The following is a 13,683-nucleotide window of genomic DNA, read 5'->3' on the forward strand; positions in this document are numbered from 1 at the left end:
AGTTCCTGCAGGGGGAGGTGAGAAGCACCTCTACCCAGTACAGGCTTTGTTACTAGCCACAGGGTGACAAAGGCACTCCCCCCCCCCCCCCCATGTGGCCAGCAACATGTCTGGTGTGTGGCAGGCTGGCAAAACTAGTCAGCCCACACTGGAAGTCGGGTATGTTTTCAGGGGGCATCTCTAAGATGCCCTCTGGGTGTATTTCCCAATAAAATGTACACTGGCATCAGTGTGCATTTATTGTGCTGAGAAGTTTTCCCAGTTTTCAGTGTAGCCATTATGGTGCTGTGGAGTTCGTGTATGACTGACTCCCAGACCATATACTCTTATGGCTACCCTGCACTTACAATGTCTAAGGTTTTGCTTAGAAACTGTAGGGGCATAGTGCTCATGCACCTATGCCCTCACCTATGCTATAGTGCACCTTGCCTTAGGGCTGTAAGGCCTGCTAGAGGGTGACTTATCTATGCCATAGGGAGTGTGAGGTTGGCATGGCACCTTGAGGGGAGTGCCATGTCGACTTAGTCATTTTCTCCCCACCAGCACACACAAGCTGGCAAGCAGTGTGTCTGTGCTGAGTGAGGGGTCCCCGGGGTTGCATAAGACATGCTGCAGCCCTTAGAGACCTTCCCTGGCATCAGGGCCCTTGGTATCAGGGGTACCAGTTACAAGGGACTTACCTGGATGCCAGGGTGTGCCAATTGTGTAGACAAAGGTACAGTTTTAGGGAAAGAACACTGGTGCTGGGGCCTGGTTAGCAGGCCTCAGCACACTTTCATGTCATAACTTGGCATCAGCAAAGGCAAAACGTCAGGGGGTAACCATGCCAAGGAGGCATTTCCTTACAATCACTTAACCGTACACAGTCCTAATAACACACCTCACTCCTAAACTGCAGACCTTCTGTTATTATTACACCAGAATAACTCAAAAATCTCTACAAATGAGCCTCAATATCGAACTTTACCATTCCATCTATTGTGTAGTGCACCCTGCTGTCACCTTATATAACTTTGTTTACTCCTATCCTGGGCCCACCACATTCCACTAATGCGCCTCACTCAGGCTTCTACATTGATGTGCTGGCTGCTTTTACAAAACAGAATCCCTTCCTATTCTGATCTGGAGCCCCGTGTAAAGGTGCCATCTATGTGCAAACCAATACTTAATTTTTCCCAAAAAAATCCTAGAAATGTCTTGAAAACATATAGGCTGCTGCCCCAATTATTTGAAAATGATGGTATTATATTCACTATTTGGTCCGACTTGTAAACGAAATTCTTGGTTAGAGAACACGGTAAATCCTCCTAGGTAGCATAGGGTTGCCTGCTCACTCACTTTCTAAAAGCCATTCCATATGTGGTTCAAGTGGGGGTCGGGGTGTTTTTTTCCTGGCTACTCTCATGCACTTACCGCTGGGTTGTCCGTTCTCACTGTCTGTGATGAAGGTGACCATGGCACAGCACCTGGAGAAGTGCTAGAAAGTTCGTAATGCTTCTAGATTTACCCGCATGTTATCCATTGGTTATCTCTGATTTGTTTGAATGGTCTTCTTCCTAGTTCAGTTTCACTATTACGCTTGGCGCTAAAGTGTCCATTCGTAGGGCCCTAATAAAGTCTGTAAATACATTTTGGGATTGTTTTACGTTTTCTGTTTTCCCCATGAGGGCTATTTTGTTTGATTGTGTAACTTCATTCACAGAGAGGGAAGCTGCTCGTGTCTCTGGATTCGCTGGGTGAAAGCGTACACTACCACAAGAGTAACACAGGTTCCGAGCAGCCCGGACCTCTGCTGATGCACCACAGGACAGCATTCCTAAGCATCTCTCTTCTAACAGTACGACTACTACAAACACTCCTCCCAGTTGAAAAGGTAAGCTCTGAAATATGCTCAGACATGTTTTTACTCTTTTTCCCAATCCTTAGCCTTTTTATGCTACTTCAGCGTGTCATTTTAAAGAATAAATCATTTGTATGTGCATTTTGGGCTTTTCTTCAGAGTAAGTGTTAATTTAAAAATTCAGAATATGCGTACAGAACATCAATTTCATATAAGTAGCTATGAACCAACGAGTGTGGAAAATATGAAAACTTTGAATGTTATTCCGTCCCAGTGGAGCAACTGTGGTTTGGTTTGGAGGGACCTGGGAGTGTTAAAGTGACTTCGGACATGCGGGCGTAGAAAATCCACCACTGTAAAATTGTTGCTTTGGGTAAGTATCTTGGGCAGCGCCCCCGCAACTCGAGAACGAGGCATCATTAGCCTGCCATCGGAAGAAAGTCCGGATGTCTGTCAAGCGGAGCGGAGTGTGACGTCACCATTAGACACTGAGGTTTCAAGGGGCATTTACACCCTCTGCGTCCGTGGAGCGGCCCTCTGCCCACCCCCCCCCGAACACCCATCCCTTAATCGCGTTCGCTCCATGTGAGCTGCAGCTGCTGGTGCCCTGAGTATGAGTTAGCTTGGAATCCCTCAGGGATGGAAGGGGTGTGGTGAAGTTTTTACTAAAGTTTGCCTTCCAGATGTCTTCTTTGTAATTATTCATGGATGCCCCAGATAGAGACCTTAAGGGATGTATCAAGTTGGGGCCCTTTGGCACAATGTACACAAGAGGTTTCATGACAGTGTTTCGAAGTGGCTTAAATGTGGAATTTGCTGTTATGTCCTGTAGTCTCGTTCTTTCTTGTTGCATCATGTAATGCTATGTTTACTTGACTGTCTTTACCACTGAAGAAAGTTTAAGGTGACTGTGCGCTTTAGGCTACGCTGTGTGTGAAACCCCAAACGACTATTTTCCTTCTTGAACATCTGCAGCGGGGAGTATAAAGTTGGGGGACGGCGATTCGCACATTGTGTGCACTAATAGCTAAAGCAGGCGCGCAACGCCCATTAGGCTGAAAGGACTTCAGCCCCTCCCTATCGTGTTTCATACCCCGGGTTGAAGCTTTGTGTATCTGTCAGAGGGAAAGCCTGGGCGAAAAACCGTCTGGAGGAGTCAGAATACACATTTTTCTTTTTTGTCTTCGAATGATGGCTCACCTTGCTGCTTACTGAGTGCTCAAAGGAGGCCATGGGAGGTCACAGGTGATTCACGAAATACAGGACAAAGAGCCCCCAGATGGGGTTCTAATTGTGCAAGGAAGTGTGCTTTACTGATCACATTTTTTTTTTTTGCGTACACTGCTTGCCCATTTACAGTGGTATGTGGGTCCACACCTGCATTTTAAAGACAATCTCTGCAATCTTCCTGTGCTTGCATGCAAACAAGGCAGAGATCCCAAATTGTCTTAATTTCAAATTGCATATATATAGTGCTTACTACTCACGTGAGGGGTAATAAGCACTAAATAAATGCTAAAAAGAGAAGTAAGGGTTGTTTGTTTTTTAAATGCATTGACTGTCACAGTCCAGACTTTTGTGTCATTAGGAAGGGGAGAATTGTGGTAATGTTTCTAAGAGTGGAAAATGATATTGGCAAAATAGGGGTGAGGTGGATGGATAGCAACGAGAGTCAGTGGGTAGCAATCCCAATCCTCCTTTTTAGGCATAAGGAGAATAACTGATGTGTCCAGGATCACAGGATGTTGAGCTGATGCTGGGATTCAAACCTGGTTCTCCATTTCCAAAATGAGCAGCTCAGGCTGTTAAGCAACGCTTCATCAGTATTGGAATCAGTGGTGGCTTGTGATCTTTTAAAGTGGTGAAGGGTAATACCGCCCAGGGGTTTACCCCATTCTTTTCAAATTTTGCTTCACTCATACTCATTCCCTCTCACAGTTGGACCCAAATTTACAACCATTTTGCTCTGGGTTTGTGTCACAAAAGTGATGCAGACTTGCCCAGAATGTTTTTTTTATTTTCTTTCCAGTGCCAAACCTGTTTCACACTGGAGATTTGTCTGAAAGTAATGCAGAGCAGTAAAAATTGCTGCTTTGTGTACTCTGCGGTAAGAGGGAATTTCATGGGTTATAATCAGGTGTTCCCATGCAGCCACCTATGGTTGTTGATGGAAAACCTTTGTCTACTAACAATATTGGAGTGCTTTGTGTAAAAAAAAAAAAATATATATATATATATATATGTTCGATGGCATGTGTAGCTGCAGATACACATGCTGTGCACATCCCGCCATCTGGTGTTGGGCTCGGAGTATTACAAGTTGTTTTTCTTCGAAGAAGTCTTTTCGAGTCACGAGACCGAGGGACTCCTCCCATTTCGGCTCCATTGCGCATGGGTGTCGACTCCATCTTAGATTGTTTTTTTTCCGCCATCGGGTTCGGACGTGTTCCTTTTCGCTCCGTGTTTCGGGTCGGAAAGTTAGTTAGAATCTCGGAAAAATCGTCGGTATTGTTTGCGTTCGGTATCGGGTTAGTTACAATAGATCGACACTGACTTTTGAAGAGCTCCGGTGGCCCTTTGGGGTTTTTTCGATCCCCCGTCGGGGCCTGGTCGGCCCGGCCACGTGTCTCTTCAAGGCTGATGGAACGGATCCCATTCCGCTTCTGCCCAAAATGCCATAACAAGTATCCATATACAGATCAGCATCTGGTCTGTAACTTGTGTTTGTCGCCGGAACACAAGGAAGATACTTGTGAAGCCTGTCGAGCGTTTCGGTCCAGGAAGACACTAAGAGACCGAAGAGCAAGGAGACTGCAAATGGCGTCGGCGCCGACAGGACAAGAGCGTTTCGAGGAGGAGGAAGAAACATTCTCCATCAATGAATCGGACTCGGATGAGATCGATCCCGAAGAAACGCCGAAAACCGTGAGTAAGATGTCGAAACACAAAACTCACGAAAAAACCACTAAAGCCCAGGGGACGCCACCGCCAACAGGCCATGGCTTAACCCGAAAAATAGGTGACCGATCATCGGCACCGAAAAAGGGCACGCTGGGGGCGAAGTCATCCGACTCCGGTCGAGATACCGCCACACAGCAATCTCGGGCTCGAGATAGTGGCTCCGAGCAGGTTCGGCACCGAGATAGCGGCACCGAAATGGGTCGGCACCGAGAGGCCAAGACGCCGAAAGTAAAGAAGGTTTCGTCGGAACCGAAAAAAGCAGCCGATAAGGTTTCGATAACGAAACATCCGGCCTCGGAACCGAAAACGAGTTCCTACACTGAGGAACAAGGACTGTCCACACAAATGAAGACACATAGATTTGGACAGGAATTGGAAACAATAGAGCCAGACTATACACAAAGAAGGCTCCATATCCAAAAAGAAACAGGGAAGATCAGTACTCTCCCTCCGATTAAAATGAAACGCAAACTTGCCTTTCAGGAAAAAGACAAGCAGCCACAGGCAAAGGTGGCTAAACAAGTAACCCAGCCACCATCTCCACAATGCTCTCCGCAACCATCACCGGTAGCCACTCCACCAATGATGCAATCCCCAACTCATACAGGAATGAGTCGAGATGACCCTGACGCATGGGACCTTTATGACGCACCAGTGTCAGATAATAGTCCTGAATGTTATTCAGCTAGACTGTCGCCACCAGAGGATAGTACAGCCTACGCACAGGTGGTGTCGAGAGCAGCGGCATTTCATAATGTCAGCATGCATGCTGAGCCCATTGAAGAAGACTTTCTTTTTAACATACTGTCGTCCACACACAGCCAGTAGCAAAGTCTTCCTATGCTACCCGGAATGCTAAAACACTCCAAACAAGTGTTTGAAGAGCCTGTAAAAGGAAGGGCCATTACTCCAAGAGTGGAGAAAAAATATAAACCGCCACCAACAGACCCCGTGTACATCACACAACAGCTAACACCGGACTCAGTTGTAGTAGGGGCTGCGCGCAAAAGAGCGAACTCACATACTTCAGGAGATGCACCACCTCCAGATAAAGAAAGTAGAAAATTCGACGCAGCAGGCAAAAGGGTGGCTGCACAGGCAGCAAACCAGTGGCGTATTGCCAATTCACAGGCTTTGTTGGCCAGATACGATAGGGCCCATTGGGACGAAATGCAACACTTTATAGAACATTTGCCCAAGGAGTTCCAAAAGAGAGCGCAGCAAGTAGTAGAAGAAGGACAGAGTATCTCCAACAATCAGATACGGTCAGCAATGGATGCTGCAGAAACAGCTGCTAGAACTGTCAACACAGCAGTAACAATAAGGAGACATGCATGGCTGCGTACATCAGGATTTAAACCAGAAATACAGCAAGCTGTGCTGAATATGCCATTCAACGGACAGCAGTTGTTTGGGCCGGAGGTGGACACTGCGATCGAAAAACGTAAAAAAGACACTGACACGGCCAAAGCCATGGGCGCACTCTACTCCCCACAGGGCAGAGGCACATTTCGAAAAACACAGTTTAGAGGAGGGTTTCGAGGACAAAGCACAGAACCCACAACCTCACAGACAAGACCCACTTACCAGAGCCAGTATCAGCGGGGAAGTTTTCGGGGACAATATAGAGGGGGACAATTCCAAAAGAATAGAGGAAAGTTCCAAAGTCCCAAAACTCCTCAAAACAAACAGTGACTTCCAAGTCACACATCCCCAACACATAACATCTGTGGGGGGGAGACTAACCAAATTTTACAAACATTGGGAGGAAATAACAACAGACACTTGGGTCCTAGCAATTATCCAGCATGGTTATTGCATAGAATTTCTCAAATTCCCTCCAAACGTCCCACCGAAAACACACAATATGTCAAAACAACATATAAATCTTCTAGGACTAGAGGTTCAGGCATTGCTACTAAAACAAGCAATAGAATTAGTACCAAAACACCAGAAAGGAACAGGAGTTTACTCTCTGTACTTTCTCATACCCAAAAAAGACAAAACTCTGAGACCTATATTAGATCTCCGAACATTAAATACCTACATCAAATCAGATCACTTTCACATGGTGACATTACAAGACGTAATTCCACTACTCAAACAGCAAGACTACATGACAACACTAGACCTAAAGGATGCATATTTCCATATACCGATACATCCTTCACACAGAAAGTACTTAAGGTTTGTATTCCAGGGGATACATTACCAATTCAAGGTGTTGCCATTCGGAATAACAACTGCGCCAAGAGTTTTTACAAAGTGCCTGGCAGTCGTAGCTGCACATATCAGAAGGCAGCAAATACATGTGTTCCCGTACCTAGACGATTGGTTAATCAAAACCAACACGCAAGAAAAATGTTCACAACACACAAAGTTTGTCATAGAAACCCTCCACAAACTAGGTTTCTCAATCAACTACACAAAGTCACACCTTATACCGTGTCAAACACAGCAATACTTAGGGGCGACAATCAACACAGCAAAAGGGATTGCCACTCCAAGTCCACAAAGGGTTCAGGCATTTCACAATGTAATACAGGCCATGTGTCCAAAACAAAAAATACAAGTCAAAATGGTGATGAAACTCCTAGGCATGATGTCCTCATGCATAGCCATTGTCCCAAATGCAAGGTTGCACATGCGGCCCTTACAACAGTGCCTAGCATCACAGTGGTCACAGGCACAGGGTCAACTTCTAGATCTGGTGTTGGTAGACCGCCAAACATACACTTCGCTTCAATGGTGGAACAGTATAAATTTAAACAAAGGGCGGCCTTTCCAAGACCCAGTGCCACAATATGTAATAACGACAGATGCCTCCATGATAGGGTGGGGAGCACACCTCAATCAATACAGCATCCAAGGACAATGGGACACTCACCAAAAACAGTTTCACATAAATCACTTAGAACTATTGGCAGTATTTCTAGCGCTGAAAGCATTTCAACCCATAATAAGCCACAAACACATTCTTGTCAAAACAGACAACATGACAACGATGTATTACCTAAACAAACAGGGAGGGACACACTCAACACAGTTGTGTCTCCTGGCACAAAGAATATTGCATTGGGCGATTCACAACCACATTCGCCTAATAGCACAATTTATTCCAGGAATTCAGAATCAGTTAGCAGACAATCTCTCTCGGGATCACCAACAGATCCACGAATGGGAGATTCACCCCCAAATACTAAATACTTACTTCCACAGTTGGGGAACACCACAAATAGATCTATTTGCAACAAAGGAAAACGCAAAATGCCAAAACTTCGCATCCAGGTACCCACAAGATCAGTATCAGGGCAATGCGTTATGGATGAGTTGGTCAGGGATATTTGCTTACGCTTTTCCCCCTCTCCCACTCCTTCCATATCTAGTAAACAAGTTGAGTCAAAACAAACTCATACTAATAGCACCAACATGGGCAAGACAACCTTGGTACACAACACTACTAGACCTTTCAGTAGTGCCCCATGTCAAACTACCAAACATACCAGATCTGTTAACGCAACACAAACAACAGATCAGACACCCAAATCCAGCATCGCTGAATCTAGCAATCTGGCTCCTGAAGTCCTAGAGTTCGGACACTTAGACCTTACACATGAATGTATGGAGGTCATAAAACAAGCTAGGAAACCTACCACTAGACATTGCTATGCAAATAAGTGGAAAAGATTTGTTTATTACTGCCATGATAATCAAATTCAACCCTTACACGCATCTGCCAAAGACATCGTAGGATACTTACTACATTTGCAAAAGTCAAAGCTAGCTTTTTCTTCCATTAAGATACATCTTACAGCAATTTCAGCTTACCTGCAAATTATGCACTCAACTTCTCTATTTAGGATACCAGTCATAAAAGCATTTATGGAAGGTCTAAAGAGAATTATACCACCAAGAACACCACCAGTTCCTTCATGGAACCTCAACATTGTCTTAACACGACTCATGGGTCCACCTTTTGAGCCCATGCACTCTTGTGCAATGCAATACTTAACATGGAAAGTTGCATTTTTAATTGCCATCACATCTTTAAGAAGAGTAAGTGAGATTCAAGCATTTACCATACAAGAACCATTTATTCAAATACACAAGCATAAAGTAGTTCTACGGACAAATCCTAAATTTTTACCAAAAGTCATATCACCGTTCCACTTAAATCAAACAGTAGAATTACCAGTGTTCTTCCCACAGCCAGACTCTGTAGCTGAAAGAGCACTACATACATTAGACATCAAAAGAGCGTTAATGTACTACATTGACAGAACAAAACTAATTTGGAAAACAAAACAATTATTTATTGCTTTCCAAAAACCTCATACAGGAAATCCAATTTCTAAACAAGGCATTGCTAGATGGATAGTTAAGTGCATCAAACCTGTTATCTTAAAGCAAAAAGAGATCTGCCTATTACACCAAAGGCACACTCAACTAGAAAAAAAGGTGCTACCATGGCCTATCTAGGAAATATTCCAATGACCGAAATATGTAAGGCAGCTACATGGTCTACGCCTCATACATTTACCAAACACTACTGTGTAGATGTGCTAACAGCACAACAAGCCACAGTAGGCCAAGCAGTACTACGAACATTGTTTCAAACAACTTCAACTCCTACAGGCTGAACCACCGCTTTTGGGGAGATAACTGCTTACTAGTCTATGCACAGCATGTGTATCTGCAGCTACACATGCCATCGAACGGAAAATGTCACTTACCCAGTGTACATCTGTTCGTGGCATTAGTCGCTGCAGAATCACATGCGCCCACCCGCCTCCCCGGGAGCCTGTAGCCGTTTAGAAGTTGATCTTGAACATCTGTATATTTGCAAATATATTACTTTAAACTACATTATGTACATTACTCCATTGCATGAGCACTATTACTAGCATACACAACTCCTACCTCACCCTCTGTGGGGGAAAACAATCTAAGATGGAGTCGACGCCCATGCGCAATGGAGCCGAAATGGGAGGAGTCCCTCGGTCTCGTGACTCGAAAAGACTTCTTCGAAGAAAAACAACTTGTAACACTCCTAGCCCAACACCAGATGGCGGGATGTGCACAGCATGTGAATCTGCAGCGACTAATGCCACGAACAGATGTACACTGGGTAAGTGACATTTTCCATATAAATGCTTTTATTTCTATTAACTTTTCCCATTTTGCATGTGTACTGGACTATACAGCACAAATCCGAAGTAGGTAAAGTTAGTCAAAGCATAGTATTTTGTACTGGGGTGGCACCCCTTCCCTACAAAACCTGTGCTAGACTCACGCAGGCACATTTGCACTATGCTGCAAAGGTGTGTGCATGGTGGTAGACAGCATGATTCTGTGCCAGCGCTAGGAAGAGAGTAGGATGGTGCCATATATTTGTGGATATGGTGCTTTCCTTCTCTCTCTCTCTCTCTCAACACAGCACCTTAGGGTGCTGTGCTGAGTTGTGTGAAAGTTTGGGTAATCATGGGCCTTAGTCTCTTTTCCCTCACTCATTCTAACTCACATTCTCACTTGCTCATCCTCACTCATACTCAGTCCCGAATCTGTTACTTATGCACAAACATACTCACTCATTCTCACTTACTAACACACTTACACATACTAACTCTGGCCCCTGGTTCAACTGCACCTGCTGCACCATTAATAGCTAGACCCTCAATTCACTTCCACTCCCTTTCACAACCTGCAATCAATAACACGTTCTGACACACTCATACTCCTTCTCTCACTCCCTGTACTCACTTTCACTTATTCAGTCACACTCCCAAACACCGATTCTCACTTTCACTCTCATTGACGTTTTCAAACATACACATTTTCATTCAATCCCATTCACTCACAAACACATTCACAAACACACATACAAAATCATAGAGAAATAGCATTTTGTTTTTACTTAACTGGCTTACTTAGAAATCAACTCAGAGGCTCCATGGCAGTAGCAAAGCAGGAATCTGGTGCTGAGCGTAGGAACCAGCAAGCCATGATTCCCAATGAGGAGCCGGATGGAGCAGCAAGGGCAATATTAAAAAGGGGAAGACCCACCTCAGTACTTCTCCCAGCTTCTTGATAGGGAGGGCCACTGGAATTATGGGTCAAGGAAGGGCCAAATTATGTGACAATGCTGACTAACTTATGCATCATAAAAAGGCAAATTATGCAGAGTAATGGAGCACATTTAGTGATAGTATAATTTCATTATTTTCTAATTTTTATACTTGTTAACTCTTTCTGGGCATATATTGCACCTCATTGGTACACATTTAACACCTAAATGTAGCAATAAGCAACAGAGAGGTGACCAATCAACACATGTTGCTGCATTTTCAGTAACTTCTGAACTGTTTGAGGTAGAAACATACTTTTTTGTTATGATCTGAAGGTTATGGAGCAGATGATGGGTTGTGTGGCAAATGCGGCAAATCAGTTATTAGGTGAAAAACTCCACAGCCTCGCAATCCCATATTTCAAGCGGCCCTGTTGATAGGACTGGAAGCACAGGCCTATAAAAAAAACTTGTATAATACTGGGGATCTTGCCGCTGAGGCACTTTGTGGCTTTTCGTTGGCTTCATGGAATCACTGGGTGTGCCTTGTCAGCCCCATTTTAAGATATACCGTGCTGCTTGAATTGTGCAGTATGTCTGCTAAATAAAATGGATTGTGTCTGTATTTGAATTTGTTTGATCTGGAAACAACAATTTTGGTGAAGTCTACATATTTTTGAAATAATGTGGCAAATTCAGTAAATCTATAATCAAGACATAATTCTGCAGCCACAGAGGCACACAAATCCACTGATATCACTATTGCCTATAGTTTTTTCAGTATGTTATTTGTGACCGGTAAACAAAACCTAAACATTTTAAATCCAGTCAATGCCCATTGTTATCCGCACTTTGAATAAAACAGCTTGTAATATAAAAAAATACATAACGGGTACCATGTCTTTGCCATCTCAGACTTCTGGTGGCAAACTACAAGGCCACAGATATCACCACAACACATCAATGGTAATATTGGACCAGATTACACAGTTACCCCTTATGCAAGCTATTTATGTACTTCGCTTTAAACCATTGTGTATATGCAAATAGGTAAATCTTAAACCAGAGACAATTCATCTTGGTGCTATCAATATATAAACATAAACACCCAAAATAATTTGCATTTGGTCCACTCACTAGACAGCAGGAGTAATGCGGCCTAATAGCTATGTGGAAACATTAACAAAACATGAGTGTTCACTGCGAGTGGTGAAATTGAATGTTTGAGACTTTTTTGAAAGTTCTATTACATCAACTAAGGAAGGAGATGTGGCCTAGTGGCTAAGGTAGCAATCTGAGGACCTGTATTTAAATCCAGCTTAGCACTGACTGAAAATTGTGCTGTGCTGGGAAATCACTTAATCACAATGTGCCTAAAATGTATATGTGTGAGACACCAGTGTAAATGTGTGTAACAAAAAGATATGTCACCACTTGAGTGATGTCATATTTGCAACCAGAACAATGCTTGTTGAAGAAACAATTTACAGTTAGTTGACTGAACTATAACTGACTATTTCAGTGCTTATTTTGTTAAAAAATGTATTTGTCCTTATCTCATTTCAAGACCTAACTATAACGTCACTCCAAACATTTCTGTGGATTTTTAGCATATTCTAAATCGTCCCAACGCCGATTTATGTGCTGGCGCCCAGCCCCACAGTTTGTTTACTAAAACGTCACTGTTTTAAAATTAGGCAGCTGCGATGCAGCTGAGAAGAGAGAGATAAGGCGAGTAAACAGATGTGGAAAGGGGATGTTGTACTTGTGCACCCATCTCTCCGTAACTATTTATCCCATTTTATTAATACGTTTTGATTCAAATTACTAAAACCCCCTACCTACCTCAGATTTTTAACTTGAAAGTTTTGTACTTGTATAAACATTCGAGAGCCCATTTCCTTCAGCCTGCTAGGAAATACTTTAAATTTAACATTTGATAATTTTCAGGGAGCAGCAGAGCTCCCATTATTCTTCAGCACTTTTTTTTTTTTATAGAAACAAAGGTTTTTTTCCCCTTTGGAACCTAGGAAATCACAGCTAATAGAAATGTGTTTGCAAACTCAGTCTTTTTTTTAATTTTAGGTTATACGATAAATGTTAATACATTCCGTTAGCATTCATGCAGCTACAGAGTTTTGTACCTCGAAGGCTAATTAATTTTAGGATTTTTCAGTATCAGTCTGATTTGTGAGGCTGTGCTGCCATCTACTGCTCATAAACTGCTAAGCCAAGTTTAGCATAAAATGACCTTTACATCATACATATACAGTTAATAATAAAGAAAAAAGATGGTAACCATGTAATACACCTTGCCTTATTCCCGTTATCAAGTAGCTTGTACTGGTGTCCATCAAAAGCTGATTTTGTGGACATGCAGTTCCGAGAACCATTCTGTTTTAACTCTGCTTACATAAAAGTGTAGCTATTCGAAATGCGTTCAAATATCACAATTATATGAATCTGCTGTGTGACAGAAATGTTATAATGTAGAATTGCAAATCCTTACTTAAAATGCAACAGGTTGAATGCGCTGGTCACGAAGAGCAAGAGCGCCTGCCACGAGAGTGAATCTTATTTCGCGATGCAGAAAATCACCTTTCGGAAAACAAAACCCTTCTCTGAACAGTTTATGGTGCTTTCTGTTTTGTTAGTAGCATCCATTCAGTGGTGTGTTTCAAAATATGTTTTTTTTTTCCTGTATATTACCTTTACTTCGCAGACTGTAAATCGGGAGTCATTACACCGCAGCTAGGATTTAAGTATTTTGCTTCGAGGTTAACTTAGTTTATTATTGTTCTAAGTGTCTTAAATTTAA

General features: G+C 43.1%; 1 protein-coding gene across 2 annotated transcripts in view; it reads left to right on the plus strand.

Annotated features, from left to right (window-relative positions):
- The window catches only part of RTTN (rotatin), a 978,768-nt gene that overhangs the window by 207,574 nt on the left and 757,511 nt on the right, over window positions 1-13,683 (plus strand). For both annotated transcript variants that reach the window (XM_069219896.1, XM_069219897.1), the window contains exon 11: window positions 1,703-1,873. In XM_069219896.1, the coding sequence (XP_069075997.1) occupies window positions 1,703-1,873 (171 nt within the window). The remainder of the gene's footprint in view (window positions 1-1,702; window positions 1,874-13,683) is intronic.

Source organism: Pleurodeles waltl, chromosome 2_2 (genome assembly GCF_031143425.1).
Source record: "Pleurodeles waltl isolate 20211129_DDA chromosome 2_2, aPleWal1.hap1.20221129, whole genome shotgun sequence".
Classification (NCBI taxonomy): domain Eukaryota; kingdom Metazoa; phylum Chordata; class Amphibia; order Caudata; family Salamandridae; genus Pleurodeles; species Pleurodeles waltl.